Source organism: Cupressus sempervirens, chromosome 1 (genome assembly GCF_028749045.1).
Source record: "Cupressus sempervirens isolate cs-2001-9-10 chromosome 1, ASM2874904v1, whole genome shotgun sequence".
NCBI lineage: Eukaryota > Viridiplantae > Streptophyta > Pinopsida > Cupressales > Cupressaceae > Cupressus > Cupressus sempervirens.
In genome coordinates this window covers 481,128,888-481,142,572 of record NC_143118.1, presented here as the reverse complement: position 1 = coordinate 481,142,572, position 13,685 = coordinate 481,128,888, and the positions used below count along the sequence as shown (strand labels likewise).

General features: G+C 33.8%; 1 protein-coding gene across 2 annotated transcripts in view; it reads right to left on the bottom strand.

Annotated features, from left to right (window-relative positions):
• The window catches only part of LOC149578363 (uncharacterized), a 169,087-nt gene that overhangs the window by 29,640 nt on the left and 125,762 nt on the right, over positions 1-13,685 (bottom strand). Inside the window, exon 3 of one of the 2 annotated variants that reach the window (XM_089828517.1) lies at positions 3,730-4,079. The exons of the other annotated variant lie outside the window; for it this stretch is intronic. Coding sequence (XP_089684643.1) covers positions 3,955-4,079 — 125 coding nt within the window. The 3' untranslated portion in view covers positions 3,730-3,954. Of the gene's footprint in view, positions 1-3,729; positions 4,080-13,685 lie in introns of those variants that run through there. 2 annotated transcript variants of the gene reach the window in all.

Sequence of the window (13,685 nt, the reverse complement as noted above, 5' to 3'; positions counted from 1 at the left end):
TTGAATCAGAATTAATACAATTACAAGAAACAAAGTTGAATAAGTTAGAAGGGGAAAATTGAATAGGAAACTCGAAATATGGAAAGTTGATTTAATAGAATCTAAAGGAGCTTCAGGAGGCATTGGCATTGTATGGGATCCAAGGAAAATTGCATATAATAGATGGACGTCAACCAATAATTGGATGAGTGGCAAAGTCAAAAGTTTTAAAGAAACTCTCCAATTTGTTTTAATGAATATGTATGGACCAACTCCAATTGCTAGCAAGAGAGAGCTATGGCATGATATCAACACTTTTAAAAATAATAACCCTTCTAAAACATTTATGATTGGAGGGGATTTTAATGCCATTCTAAGCTTAGAAGAAAAACTGGGGCGTTCTCAATACATTTCCCAAGCAATAACAGCTTTTAGAGATTGGATTGCCAAAGATAATTTGGTTGATTTTGTACCAACAAATGGTCTCTACATGTGGCACAACAAAAGAAAAGAATGTTGTCAAATAGCGGAATGTCTTGATAGGTTCTTATTCAGAGGAGATCTAAGAGACTTTGACCAATCAGTTCAAACATCAATCCTACCATAGCAAGATCAGATCATTTTTCAGTCAAACTAGAAATATCGGAGGTTCAAAAGCCTAGCAGAAACCACTTCAAATGTGAAAAGATGTGGTTCCAAGATGAGAAGTCTATGACACTAATAAAAGAATGGTGGTCAAAAGGCCACTCTGAGGGATCAAAAATGTTTTGTTTCATATCCAAATTAAAATTATTGAAGGAAAATATATTAAAATGGAATGATATACACTTTCACAATATATTCAAAGAAAAATTAGAAACAAAAGAAGATTTGAATAAACTAAACGAAGAAATTATAAAAGGACTAAACAATAATAAATATACGAAGGAAAAAGAAGTCATACTAAAAAAAGAATCAATACTAGCAAAAGAAGAAATATCTTGGAAATAGAAATCTAGAGAAAACCGGTTAACGGAGGGGGATCGTAATACTAAATTCTTTCATAATAGTACTATCAACAATAGAAATGTAAATAGAATAACAAAAACTAAAGATGATCAAGGTTATATTGTAGAAGACCTAAATCAAATAACAAAAATATTTGTGGATTACTCCACTAAAATTCTTAATAATTTGGAATACTCTAATCTAAGAGCACAAAAAAGTATGTTAAAAGATATACCTAAACTAATATCCGTTGAAGACAATAAATACCTAAACAGGGTCTTTTCTAAAGAAGAAATTAGAACAACATTTTGTAGTCTCAATCCGGATAAGTCTCCAGGACCAGATGGATTCCAAGCATTTTTCTTTCAAAAATGTTGGGGCATACTAGGAGATGAACTCTGGAAAGCTATTGAAGCTACTAGAAACTTAGGTTCGTTATTAGCAAAAATCAATAATACCTTTATAGCTCATTCCTAAGTAAGCTAAGCAAGAAGAACCAAGTGACTATCGGCCTATTGCGCTATGTAACACTATTTACAAAATTCTCACTAGAACCCTAGCGAATAGGCTCAAAAAACTTTTACCAAAAATTATTTCAGAGGAACAAATAGGATTTACGCCTGATAGATCTATTTTAGACAGTATTATTATTATCCAAGAAACAATTCATTCTGATGGAGCCTTATTTTACTCTCCATTTTTATCATAAAGAATGAACGAACATAACGAGTTGGTGTTGTTAATGCATCGAGGGAGTGGAGAGATTGGACAGGTTATAATTCAGCTGCAAGAAACTCCTAATAAATGCAATGAGTGTTTTTTAAATTTTAAATTACCTCCTATGTGTTGGCTGCAAGAGGAAATGATTAAAATTCAGAAAAGAACTGAATGGATTTATAAATAAAAAGAGATCTGACACCTTCACAATAATGATTATTAGGAGCAGAGATTAAACAGATTTAAGCATACCTCACCAAAAGACAGCTTTAAGTATGATGCTATTAGAATGGAGGTTTGAGGATGGCAAAAATGATAAGTCTGAATATGTATACAACTAACTATAGCCAAAAAACAACATACAGAGAAATAGTATTAATAAGAATATTAGAAAGGGGATAAAGTGTTGAGCATGGAAAGAAGCATCCTGATATGAGACTCGACTCACTAGAGATTGCAATGAGAAGAATTACCTGATGAGATTATTGAAATTACAAGACAATGGAGTCTGAGATATACAGTCAACCTACAGATCCAATTGGTCATAAACAGAGTATATGCATTAACCAAGATTTGCGACAACCAACATATCATATTCAGTCAAAAGAAAATGAAAAACATTGATTATGAATGGATATTAAGAGGCGCGTGGGAGGACTCACAGTTTTAAACATCAATGGCATCAAGGATATATAAATCAGTAGAAAGTATGTGAGCAACAACTATCAACAGGAGTTTAACACGGCAAGGTGGAACCAGTACTATCATAATATAATATAGAGCACATGTGCTCGTGGATGATGTCCGACAAACAAATATGTGGAAGCTACGGTAGAAGGTCTGACTTCATAGCACGGCGCTTACACAACGATGTTCGAATTCAATACGTCTTCAATATCCTTACCATGAATATGCACAACTATGGAGATTTCGGTGGCCATATTTCACAGAGCCGCTGGAACATCGTCTATTACAAATTATTGTTTGATGACCCATATCTAACGTTACTATATACTTGATTACAGGTTTGAGAGCTAGTATTGATATGATTTCCGGTGATTCAATGATATGGAGAGCGCATGTCTAAAGGAGCTTACTTCCAAAATACACGTCTCCTTTTATTGGCCAATTATTCCAATCAAATGGAAAAGCTCTATTATCGGGAGATGTACATGCGTCTGTGCTGCATGAAGGAGGAGAGACGTGCACAAAATTGGAACTAAGGATTTTAGCGAGTAAACTATTTAAACCGAATGTGCCACCGCTTCTAAATAAAGTTAGCACAATAATGAAAATATTGGTCCGATTAAGTCTGAAGTGTATTAAGAATTTTATGTAGTTAGTCAGTTATTTGTTAGGAAAGGGTGCGTTGTTTTGGAAGGGTTACACACCCTTTCATTGGTTATTAATATAGATTTAAAATAAAACAATAATTCATATTCCTACAAAAAAAAATTTCATACCCAAGTTATATATATATGTTCTATGATATATTTTTCTTTCATTGGTAAAGAAATGATTTTTTGAACTAAGCTTTTGAATTTGGATTATTGAGTAAATATATTTATGCGATTCTGGAGTCAAACTGCATTGGATGGATCATCCATACAGAGTGTCTCCAATGCAATTTTATTTTCGGCATGATCAATAAGAAATATATATTTTATTTGCATGAAGCTTTAGAGTTAAGATATTATATAGTTTCATCCTTTATAATTATTATTTTAGTTTTATAAATAATTTATATGATAGATAAGTAGACAGGATCAATATAGCATTTTAAAATCGAACATCATAGATATTGAGAAATATTTAATTGTTTCTGAATCTATGTTTGGCTTCTCTCCGAACTACAGGAGTCAAAATACATCCTAGACTGTTTTAAAATTGCGTCCATATATTTGATTTGTCGCATCTTGATTACTAAATTGTTTATAATTAATGTGCGTAGAATTTTATAAAGTTGTATGTTTTAAACTTATAATACCAACTCTATCGCACTTCGGCACTAGTCTTTATATTTTCCATAATTTGTAATCCATATGCTGGCAATTATTTCATATCTTTCCCTTTGAAGAATTAATGTATTCATTTGTTGCAATATTTCATACTTATCTCAAAAACATTCATACAATCATTTACTTTTATTCTTAATTCATAATTTGCAAATTTGAAGTTTCCTATAATTCTTGCCACTTGGAAAACTTTCATTGTATTTGTGTTCTAACCAATCTGCTCTAAGCATCTTGGTTTTTTGGTTGTTGTCCAGGATCAAGTACACCCGCCTTGGTTTTGCAGAGCCAGGGAACTCGGACCACACTGTTCAGTTCCATCAAGTTGACCATAATCGGTTGGATATCCCAGCATCGAGTTGGCGAGACTCGTAGGATTCCAATCTGCAGTTTTGGGAACCAACACATTCAACAGAATCCAATAAAAAAGCTTATATGTTCATGAAATTACATATCCAAAAAGCATATTATAAAGTAGATTGGAGATTCTTGTGCAAAACTCTTAAAACACTTGGTTTTCCGAATCAATGGATTAATCTTATCTTTAACTACATTTCTACACCAAAAATCTCACTCATCAATGGCTCTTGGGAAGATTATTTCAATATTTCAAGAGGTATTAGGCAAGGAGATCCAATATCGCCATTTTTATTCATTATTTCGGCTGAAGCCTTTGGAAGAAGTATTTAAAAAGCACAAGAAGAGTCTCTCATCAAAGAAGTCATTGTAGCAGAAGGTATGCCCAGGATAACACATCAACAATTTGCTTTCCAGGAGAAAGTTACTTGGAAGAGGCTCGTCACTTCGAAAATATCATCACAACATATGTGGAAGCATCTAAACAAAGACTTAATGAAGAAAAATTTGAATTTTTTTTCTTAAACACACATCCAAACGTAGAAAATAGCATATGTCAATTAATGGGATTCAAAAAAGGATCATTCCCTTGTAAGTACCTAGGCATTCAAATTAGAAAGAACTCCACAGATTCTAAGCCTTGGAATCCTATTCTAGATAAAATAGATTAAAAAAAATGGAAAATTAGAAGGGTAAATGGTTAACTTAAGGCTAGTATGGCAACAAAAATCAAATTTGTTCTTTCATCTATACCAACTTACCAAATGTCGTATCTCCCCCTACCTACCCAAAGGGCTTAATAGTAGCCTAGAAAAAAAAAACAAGAGATTTTTTTTGGAAAGGGCTTGAAGAAAAGAAAAAACAAGCTCTTATAAAATGGGATAACATTTGCAGACTTAAAAAATTAGGAGGACTAGGAATTAAAAAATTTTAGTTGGCAAAATGAAGCACTGGGAGCTAAATTAGTATGGAGGATGTATCAAGAAAAAGATAAGCAATGGGCGAAAATTCTTTATCAAAAATATCTAACATTTTTGGATCCATTGTCACTATTTCGCACCTCCAACCCTCCTAAGGGATCTAGAACTTGAAACTTTATGTTACAATGTCCTCCTGTTATTGGCAAAAGCTTAACTTGGGATATTGGTGATGGGAAAAAAGCTTTGTTCTGGGAAGATTCCTGGGACGGGCTCCCAGCCCCAGATTACTTAGATATGTCTCCTAATATCAAAAATTCTCTAATTAGTCTATGGGGCAATTATGTAATAGATTGTCAAGATATCATTATCTCAAAACACTCAATCAAATGTGAGTAGAAATTTGTCGCCCAAACAAACTTAACTGAAAACAACAATATAATCACTTTATAAATCAACGCATAGCAAACTACAAAAACAGATATGATAAACTTATCTAGGGAGCATCTAAAGATGGGAATAGAGTTAAACTAGGATATGAAATCATTACTAAATCTCAGAGATGGGAAGACACTGAGATCCCCTTTGAACTATGTTGAGGTTCAGCTTGTTTACCAAAAGCTGGTATCTTCCTATGGGCTGCAATCCAAAATAGGATTTTAACTGCAGAAAGATTTTTAAAAATGGGTTTTGAAGGGCCTTCTAGATGCTCGCTCTGTAAAAATGAATCTGAAACTTCTGACCACCTATTATTTAATTACCCTTTTGCAAAGACTTGTTAGTCATGATTATATAATAAATTAAACTGGCATTCGGCCTTCCAAAACAATCTGAAGGACCACCTTTAAAGCTGGCTTAAGTCTAGATTTTCAAAAATTTACAACAACCTTTGGAGGGTCTCACCCTCTATTCTATTATGGAAAATTTGGAAGGAAAGGAACTAGAGGATATTTATGAATGAGGAGTTATCTATTTCTTCTCTCCTAAACAAAGTTGAGGCTAGTATAATAGAAAACATAAAAAATAATCTCAGAAACTTGGTTAAAGTAGAAAAAACATGTGTGGCTTGGGATGCAGAAATGAAGGAAAACTAACATAATCTCATTAATCCCCAAATGATGTACCCCAAAGCTGATAAGCTAGCTACAGAAAACTGTAAATGGACCCCACCCCCTAAGGGTTGGGCTAAACTAAACTTTGATGGAGCTTCAAGAGGTAATCCTGGGAATGCAGGATAGCTAGCATCATTCATAATGACAACAATGAATGGATAGCTAATTACCCCAAATTCCTACGAAAGGCTTCACACAATTTAGCAAAAAATAGAAGCTATAATTATTGGTTTGAGTCTAAGTTTAGCTCTTGGTATTAAGCATTTGGCTATTGAGGGAGATTCACAAATTATTCTAAATGCAATAAGGAAAAGAGAAACTCCAAATTGGCAACTTAATTCTAGAGTAGCAAAAGCAATAGAATTGCTAGATCAATTAGTATAGACTCAAATTCAACATATATACAGGGAAGGCAAAAAAGTAGCCGATGCCCTAGCAAATGTCAGGGTTAACGGTGAAAATATACTCATGGAAAGAGAAGAAATGATTAAATCAGATTAATTAGAAGACTTGTTACAAAACTTTAATCAGTTAATTATAGCCTCTTGACGATTACGATTCCTTTCCTAAGGTCGTTTCAATTCACATTCTAGTTAAACTTTCATACATTTTAAATAAATGTCCTATCACTACCTTATATCTCAATTCTCAATAAACTTAGAATATAATATCATGAATAGATAATGGGCATAGACTTTAGTAGCATAGCAAAGGTGGAAAACTTCAAAACAAACAACTTTCTCTATAAAGCACATTATGATATGTACTAAGATAATTTGAACAGAAAGAAAAAATAAGGCACATTTTTTTATTAGATATGTTATTTTATAACTACTAATGTTAGCAGATGGTTTTCTTTTTTATCACTAACAAGGATCTTGGCCAAGTTTATTCATTTTTTTTGCAGGTCTTATAAAATTCGATCAAAGAGCGAGGAATGGAAAATATAAATTATAATCGTAAGATTGGAAAGTCCATATCTAGGCTCTCGAATAAAAAAGCTATCTTGAAATCAAAATATGTAAATGCTATAAGACAAAAACAATGTCTAGCCAAACGAACTAAAATGTAATGCTCCAGTCAAGCAAGATAAGTTGTAATGTCCAAGGGCTTCAGCCTTTTACTGATCAAAAAAAAAAATAGTATAATATTTAAAACAATTAAATAATTATAAATTTACAATGAATATATTAATTAATTAAATCAAATACAAATATATTGTAGAAAGTATGTTATCTTTCTAAGTAAGATTAATAATAAATGATGATAAATATAAAATAGATAAGTAAATAAATAATATAATATAAATTAACTAAATCTAATAAAAAATCAAGAGATGTAATAAAAAGATGTGACTCTTTAAAACTAATGTATAAAAGGAAGGAGAGTTCATTTTAAAGAGGAGAAGAAGAGAAAAGTTAAAGAAAGATTATTAGAAGAGGAATGAGAAGAAAACAAGTGACTTTTTTTCAAACATTTTCAATGATGAAAGGATGTGACTCTTTGAAAGGGTTATAATTATAAATGGTTGTAACTCTTCAAAAATATTTTAACTATGAATAGTTGTGACTTTTCAAAAGGATTATGATTATGAAAGATAGTGAATTTTTGATAGTATTGTGATTATGAAGTGTTGTAACTTTTGGTAGTATTGTGATTATGAAGTGTTGTGACTTTTCAAAGGATTTTGATTATGAAGTGTTACGACATTTCCAAAGGATTGTGATTATGAATGGTTGTGAGTTTTCAAAAGGATTCTGATTATGAAGGTTTACAACTCTTTGAAAAGGACACGGATGATAAATAAAATATGGGTGGATTAAAAACAATTATGCCTAAGAGAGTTGAACTACGTTAGAGTAGAGAAAGTAAAGAAACTAAACTAATATATATTGAATGTTGGGAATTGAAGTAATATATATTCTATTTAGGATTATAAAATGAAAAACTAAAGGGAACAAGAGGTGTGTTCATTTGATATGTTTATTTCATAAATAAATATGAATCATTTGATAGATAAAATTATCAAGATAAAGGATTGAGATAAGAACTTTATAGTACTCATAGAGATCAAGTAAGAACTTGGTAGAGGGCATTCATTAGAATGTCGAGTTTCTTTTAAGAGAACTCAAAGATTAGAGGACATTCTTGATTGAATGTCGGGATTCCAAATTGGAACCCAGAAAGATTTGTAGAGAATCTCTTAGAGACAATATATATTGTAGTGGTCAAACATATGCATATGTCAAAGATAAGAGAGTTGGTTAGAGGTGGAATCTCTACCATGTAGCCAGAGATCCCAAAGAGGCCTAAGGAAGATATTCTTTATATGATAATTACCTAATCGAGATATAATTCTCACCAGAGGGTTAGGTGGTTTGAGAAGGATCTCTTCCGAAGGATTAGGAAGGGTAGTGTGGGTAGTATTTCGATTGATATTTAGTTAATCCAATACTTTTAATGTGTTTCACATTAAAAAAAATCTATATTATACTAACAAATAGTTGCAGGTTACAGCATTCGAATTTAATCCGGAAGAGGAGACATTACATCTAGTAAAGAGGATTGGAACTTGCACCATAAACTTAAATTTTGGCATCTCTCTACAACTCACTGGAATGTTTGTAATGGGAACAAAGAGGAACCTATATCCCTTTCTACTCTTGAAGACAACAAGTATAGGTTACATTTGTGAATGAAAAAGTTTTGGCATGGCCAAAGAACTCCACCATAAAGAAAGCACCAAATGGGTATAAGACAAGGATATCTCTACAAACTTTGAACAAACATTAATCAAACCCTTATTCATGAGACCTTTGACTCAAATGAAATTTGGCATCGAAGATTAGGACATATTCATTTCTATGTCCTACCTTCAGTTGAAAATTTGGTGACAAGATTGTCCAAACTAAAACAAATTTATGAAGGAGCATGCAAAAGGTAAGCCCTAGGGAAGAATACAAAGGGGACCTTCCAAAATAGTTTGAGTAACAACAAAAATGTATTAGAATTAGTCCACTCTATCTAATGTGGACCCACGTTTGTACCCTCCATGGGAGGATTCTTAAATTATGTAATATTTGCAAATGACTTTTCTAGAAAGACCTGGATATATTTTCTTAAGTGTAAAGAGTCAAAAGAAATATCTTAAAGCTTTGAGGAGTTCAAAGCTCTTACAGCAAACTTTTTTGGGAAGAAAATCTAAGTACTGAGAACAAATAATGGGAAGGAATACGAATCAAAAAAATTTAAGAAATTTTGTGTAAATGTTGGGATTAAGAGGAAGTTTATTGTACCTTACAAAGCAAAACAAAATGGTATTGCTGAGAGGTAAAATGGAACTATTGTAGAAGCTGCTAGAGCAGTGTTGTAAGACCAAAACATAGAAACTTCATTTTGGGTAGAAGCCTCTAGGATAGTTGTCTACATTCAAAATAAATATCCCCACTCAATTCTAGATAATAGAACTCTCAAAGAAGCATTTACTAGTGTAAAACCCGACATAAGTCACTTAAGGATCTTTGGTTGCCCTCTCTAAATTCATGTGCCTAAAGCAAAGAGGTCTAAATTAGAACCTATTGGAAAGAAAGGAATGTTTGTGGACAATAGTGAAACCTCAAAAGCTTACAAAATATACATACCTGGACAGAAACAAATTGAACCAAGTAGAGATGTCATCTTTGAGGATAATCTTGCTTTCAAAATTCAAAAGAGCAAAGAATTCTAATGAGATAGAAATTCAAGATTCTCTTAAAGACATGAAGGAGGATCCTACTCCTAAGATTCAGGGGGGGTATCCTGAAGAAACCATAAATGAAAATCAAACTGTTCCAAGAGAGAATCCTAATAAAAACAACAAAGAGAGACCACTTTGGGCTAGAAAGATGATTGAGGAAGCTGAAAATTTTGCAGCACCCAAAGGAACCTTTAAAGAAAGTAAGAGACCCAACAAATTCTCAAGCTATGTTGCCTTAATGAATTAGATCATTAATTTAGAACCAACTAGTGTTATAGAAGTTATCAAGCATCAAGCGTGGAAAGATGCTATGACGAAGAGTATCAATCCATTTTGAAAAATCAAGTATGGGATATAGTACCTAGACCAATCTATTGTCTCTTCCAAACGGCTCTTCAAAATCAAACATGTTGCAAATGACAATATAGACAAACACAAAGCATTTTTTGTTGCCAAAGGTTTCTCACAAAAGGAAGGTATTGATTATGATAAGACGTTTGCACCTGTTGCCCAGTACATCTCTGTTAGAGCAATAATAGCTATTGAAACAACTAAAGGCAAGAAGATCCATCAAATGGATGCGAAAGTTGCATTCTTGAATGGGCCCATTGAAGAAGAAGTTTATTTAGAGCAACCTGAAGGCTTTGTGATACATAATGCAGATTCCTATGCATGCAAATTGAAGAAAGCCCTATATGGTCTTAAACAAGCCCCTAAAGCTTGGTATGAAATATCGATAGCTATCTTATGGGACTAGGATTTTCCAAAAATGATGCAAATCCAATTCTCTATTTTAAGGTAATTAAAGGTGATATGTTAACTAATTTTATATGTTGATGACCTACTAATCACAAGAGAAGATTACCTTATTACTCAATGCCAGAAGGACCTGGCCTCAGAATTTGATAGGAAAGACTTGGGCATTCTACATTACTTTTTCCTTGGGTGACAAGTCTAGCAAAAATCAGCTAGTATCATTTTAAATCAAGGCAAGTATGCTATTTATATTCTGAAGAGATTTGGGATGTTGGACTGTAGACCCATGTCTACACCTATGGAAACCACCTTACATAAATTGAAGAAAGCAGCAACAGAGTTAAAATTTGCAAATCCTACTCTCTATAGACAAATAATTAGATCATTGAAGACCGGATATTTGTTATGTAGTGAATGCTCTAAGCCAATTTATGTGCAAACCAAAGGAAATACACCTCGTTGCTGTGAAGCATACATTGAGATATCTTCAAGGTACTATTGGATATGGTCTTAAATACAAAAATGTTGACCTAGATCTACATGGGTACTCTAATTCAAATTGGGTTGGAAGTGTGACCGATTGGACAAGCACATCAGGATGTTGCTTCAATTTAGGATCGGCTATGATCTCTTGGATTAGCAGGAAATAGTCTTCAGTGGCACAAAGCTCAACAAAAGACAAATATATTGCAGCCTCTAAGGGAGCAAGACAAGCAACATGGCTCCGAAAATTGCTTGTGGGATTATTTGGTGAGCCCTTACATCCTATTTGGTGAACCCCTAAATCCTACTATTATCCACTGTGACAATTAGAGTTGTATTAAGCATTCAGTGAATCCAGTGTTCCATGATAGATCAAAGCATATAGAGATTCCTTACCACTATGTAAGAGACATGGTAGAAAGGAAAGTGATCCAGTTGGAGAATATTAGTACAAGTGATCAAACAACAGACGCTCTCACCAAACCTCTCCAGAGTGAAAGTTGAACGCTTCAGGAAGAAACTTGGTATGGTCGAAATGTAAGTTATTTAAATTGTCTCAAATTTTTATTTGTGCCAATATATATATAAGATGTTTAATGTGTAAACTCTTCTATCATGTGTGACTCTATGAATTTATGGGGCCCCCTGTGTACATTATTGAAAGGTGACGATCTTTCTGATAATGAACACTTGTATTTGGCATTGTAAGGTGACAACTTTACAATGATTAGTCTCACTATTATGATGGATATCATGTGACTTAATATCCATGGACATGTGATGATGGTATCTCCTAGACATTTTAATAGATATCATGAGACTCAATATACCATGATTTGTTATGGTAGTTATAAGGCTCGATGCCAGTGCACATGTCATAACTTGGATATTTTATGAAGAATATCACATGACTTGATGTTCTTGAGCATATCATATCCATTGATATCACGAGTGAAGTGATATTGTATTCTTCAATAAATGAGCCTATTGTTGTGCCATTGATATCACGAGTGAAGTGATATTTTATTCTTCAATAAATGAGTCTACTGTTGTGATCTATACTTGGTCAAGATTTTATCTTCCCTAGCTAAGAGGGAGTGTTGAATACATGGTAGCATAGGTCAGATGTAGGAATGATGATTGATTTGATGATGTATATATGTATGTGTGTATGTATATCAGCACTCTGTATATTTTGACACAATACACACATTTAAATATATTTGTCACATCATTATTTCATATATGTTTTGGAATCTGATTGAAACACCATATATTCCAAGTATACTATCAATCTGCATTTAGAGATTATTCATTGCAGATTAGTGGTATTCGATGTTACATATCAAATCTCGATCAAGCAATTATGATTGGCAATAACATGCAGATTGCACATTTAAATTGTTTGTGCAAGAACACTTTTGAGCTTAATTGATAAATCATTTGCATTTGTTAAGGCGTGAGTCCCGTCTAGAGATCAGGCATGTAACTAAAATGAAAAGGCACTTTCATGAGACATCCCATGAATAGGCATGTCTACACTTTGTGGAGACATGTCCGTTCATGAGATATGTCTCCTCAAACCTTCTATAATGTAGATCCCATCCTAAAGAAAGACATCAAAATCAACAAATGTTTTGCCTCTTAGAGATCTAATGTAGTGCAAGGCCAAGTGAACCCCCAAAGGAGGTGAGCAAGCCCCCAGCAAATAGCCACATAGCGGAAAACAACACACAACACAAGATTTTATAGCAAAACCGAGACTTTATTCATCAACATCTAATTACATGCAATGTGTCAAGCTGGAAGGCCTTCCTGGTTACAGTCAATTACAAAGCAATTATGGTAACAAATCTGCAAGATCTCACAAAATCCAAACAAACCCTAGCTAGCTCAAGTTTGTAACACGACATCAACCTGGTAGAAACACCAAGAAATATCTAAACTTGTGCTTGGAAGCCACCCAGCAATTTTCTTGTCCCCTAAGCCCACAATCAAGCACTAGCTCTGCTCACAAATTCGCAACTCCAGATTTCTTCCTTGAATCTCTACTACTACCCCTCGCCTGCCTATAACACTACCCAACCCCTCATTTTATACTTGCACGGCCACAAGACGGTCTATTACAAATAGAATCATCTAGAATCCAGACAAACATAATATGGCTTGGTCGGCTTAAAACAATCATTAAATGCAAATAGGAGAAAGAACCAAGACCCTAAATAGGTCCTCACACATCCCATGATAAATCCATTCACGATCACACGCAACACAAATTAAATGCACCAACCGGCCGATCAAATCTCCCACGAACACCCAATCCGTGCACCAAACCATTGAGCCACAGCAACAACCACCGAGCATGCCAAGTATACACCAGGCATACCGAGAAAGCACGTCCACTGAGCTCCTTATTCACCAAGCACAAGTTCCACCAAAACAATCATCAACCGAGCACCACAAGCATAACCAAGTCCATTCAGTCACTCAGTTCCTCAAGTGAAACTACGACCGAGAACTACCCTAGTAATGACCGAGCATCACCTCCTTTCAACCGAGTCCACCAATTACAAGGTCAAAAGCCACTCCAACATATAGGATTGCCAACTACCCCAGGATGCTCCTCCAT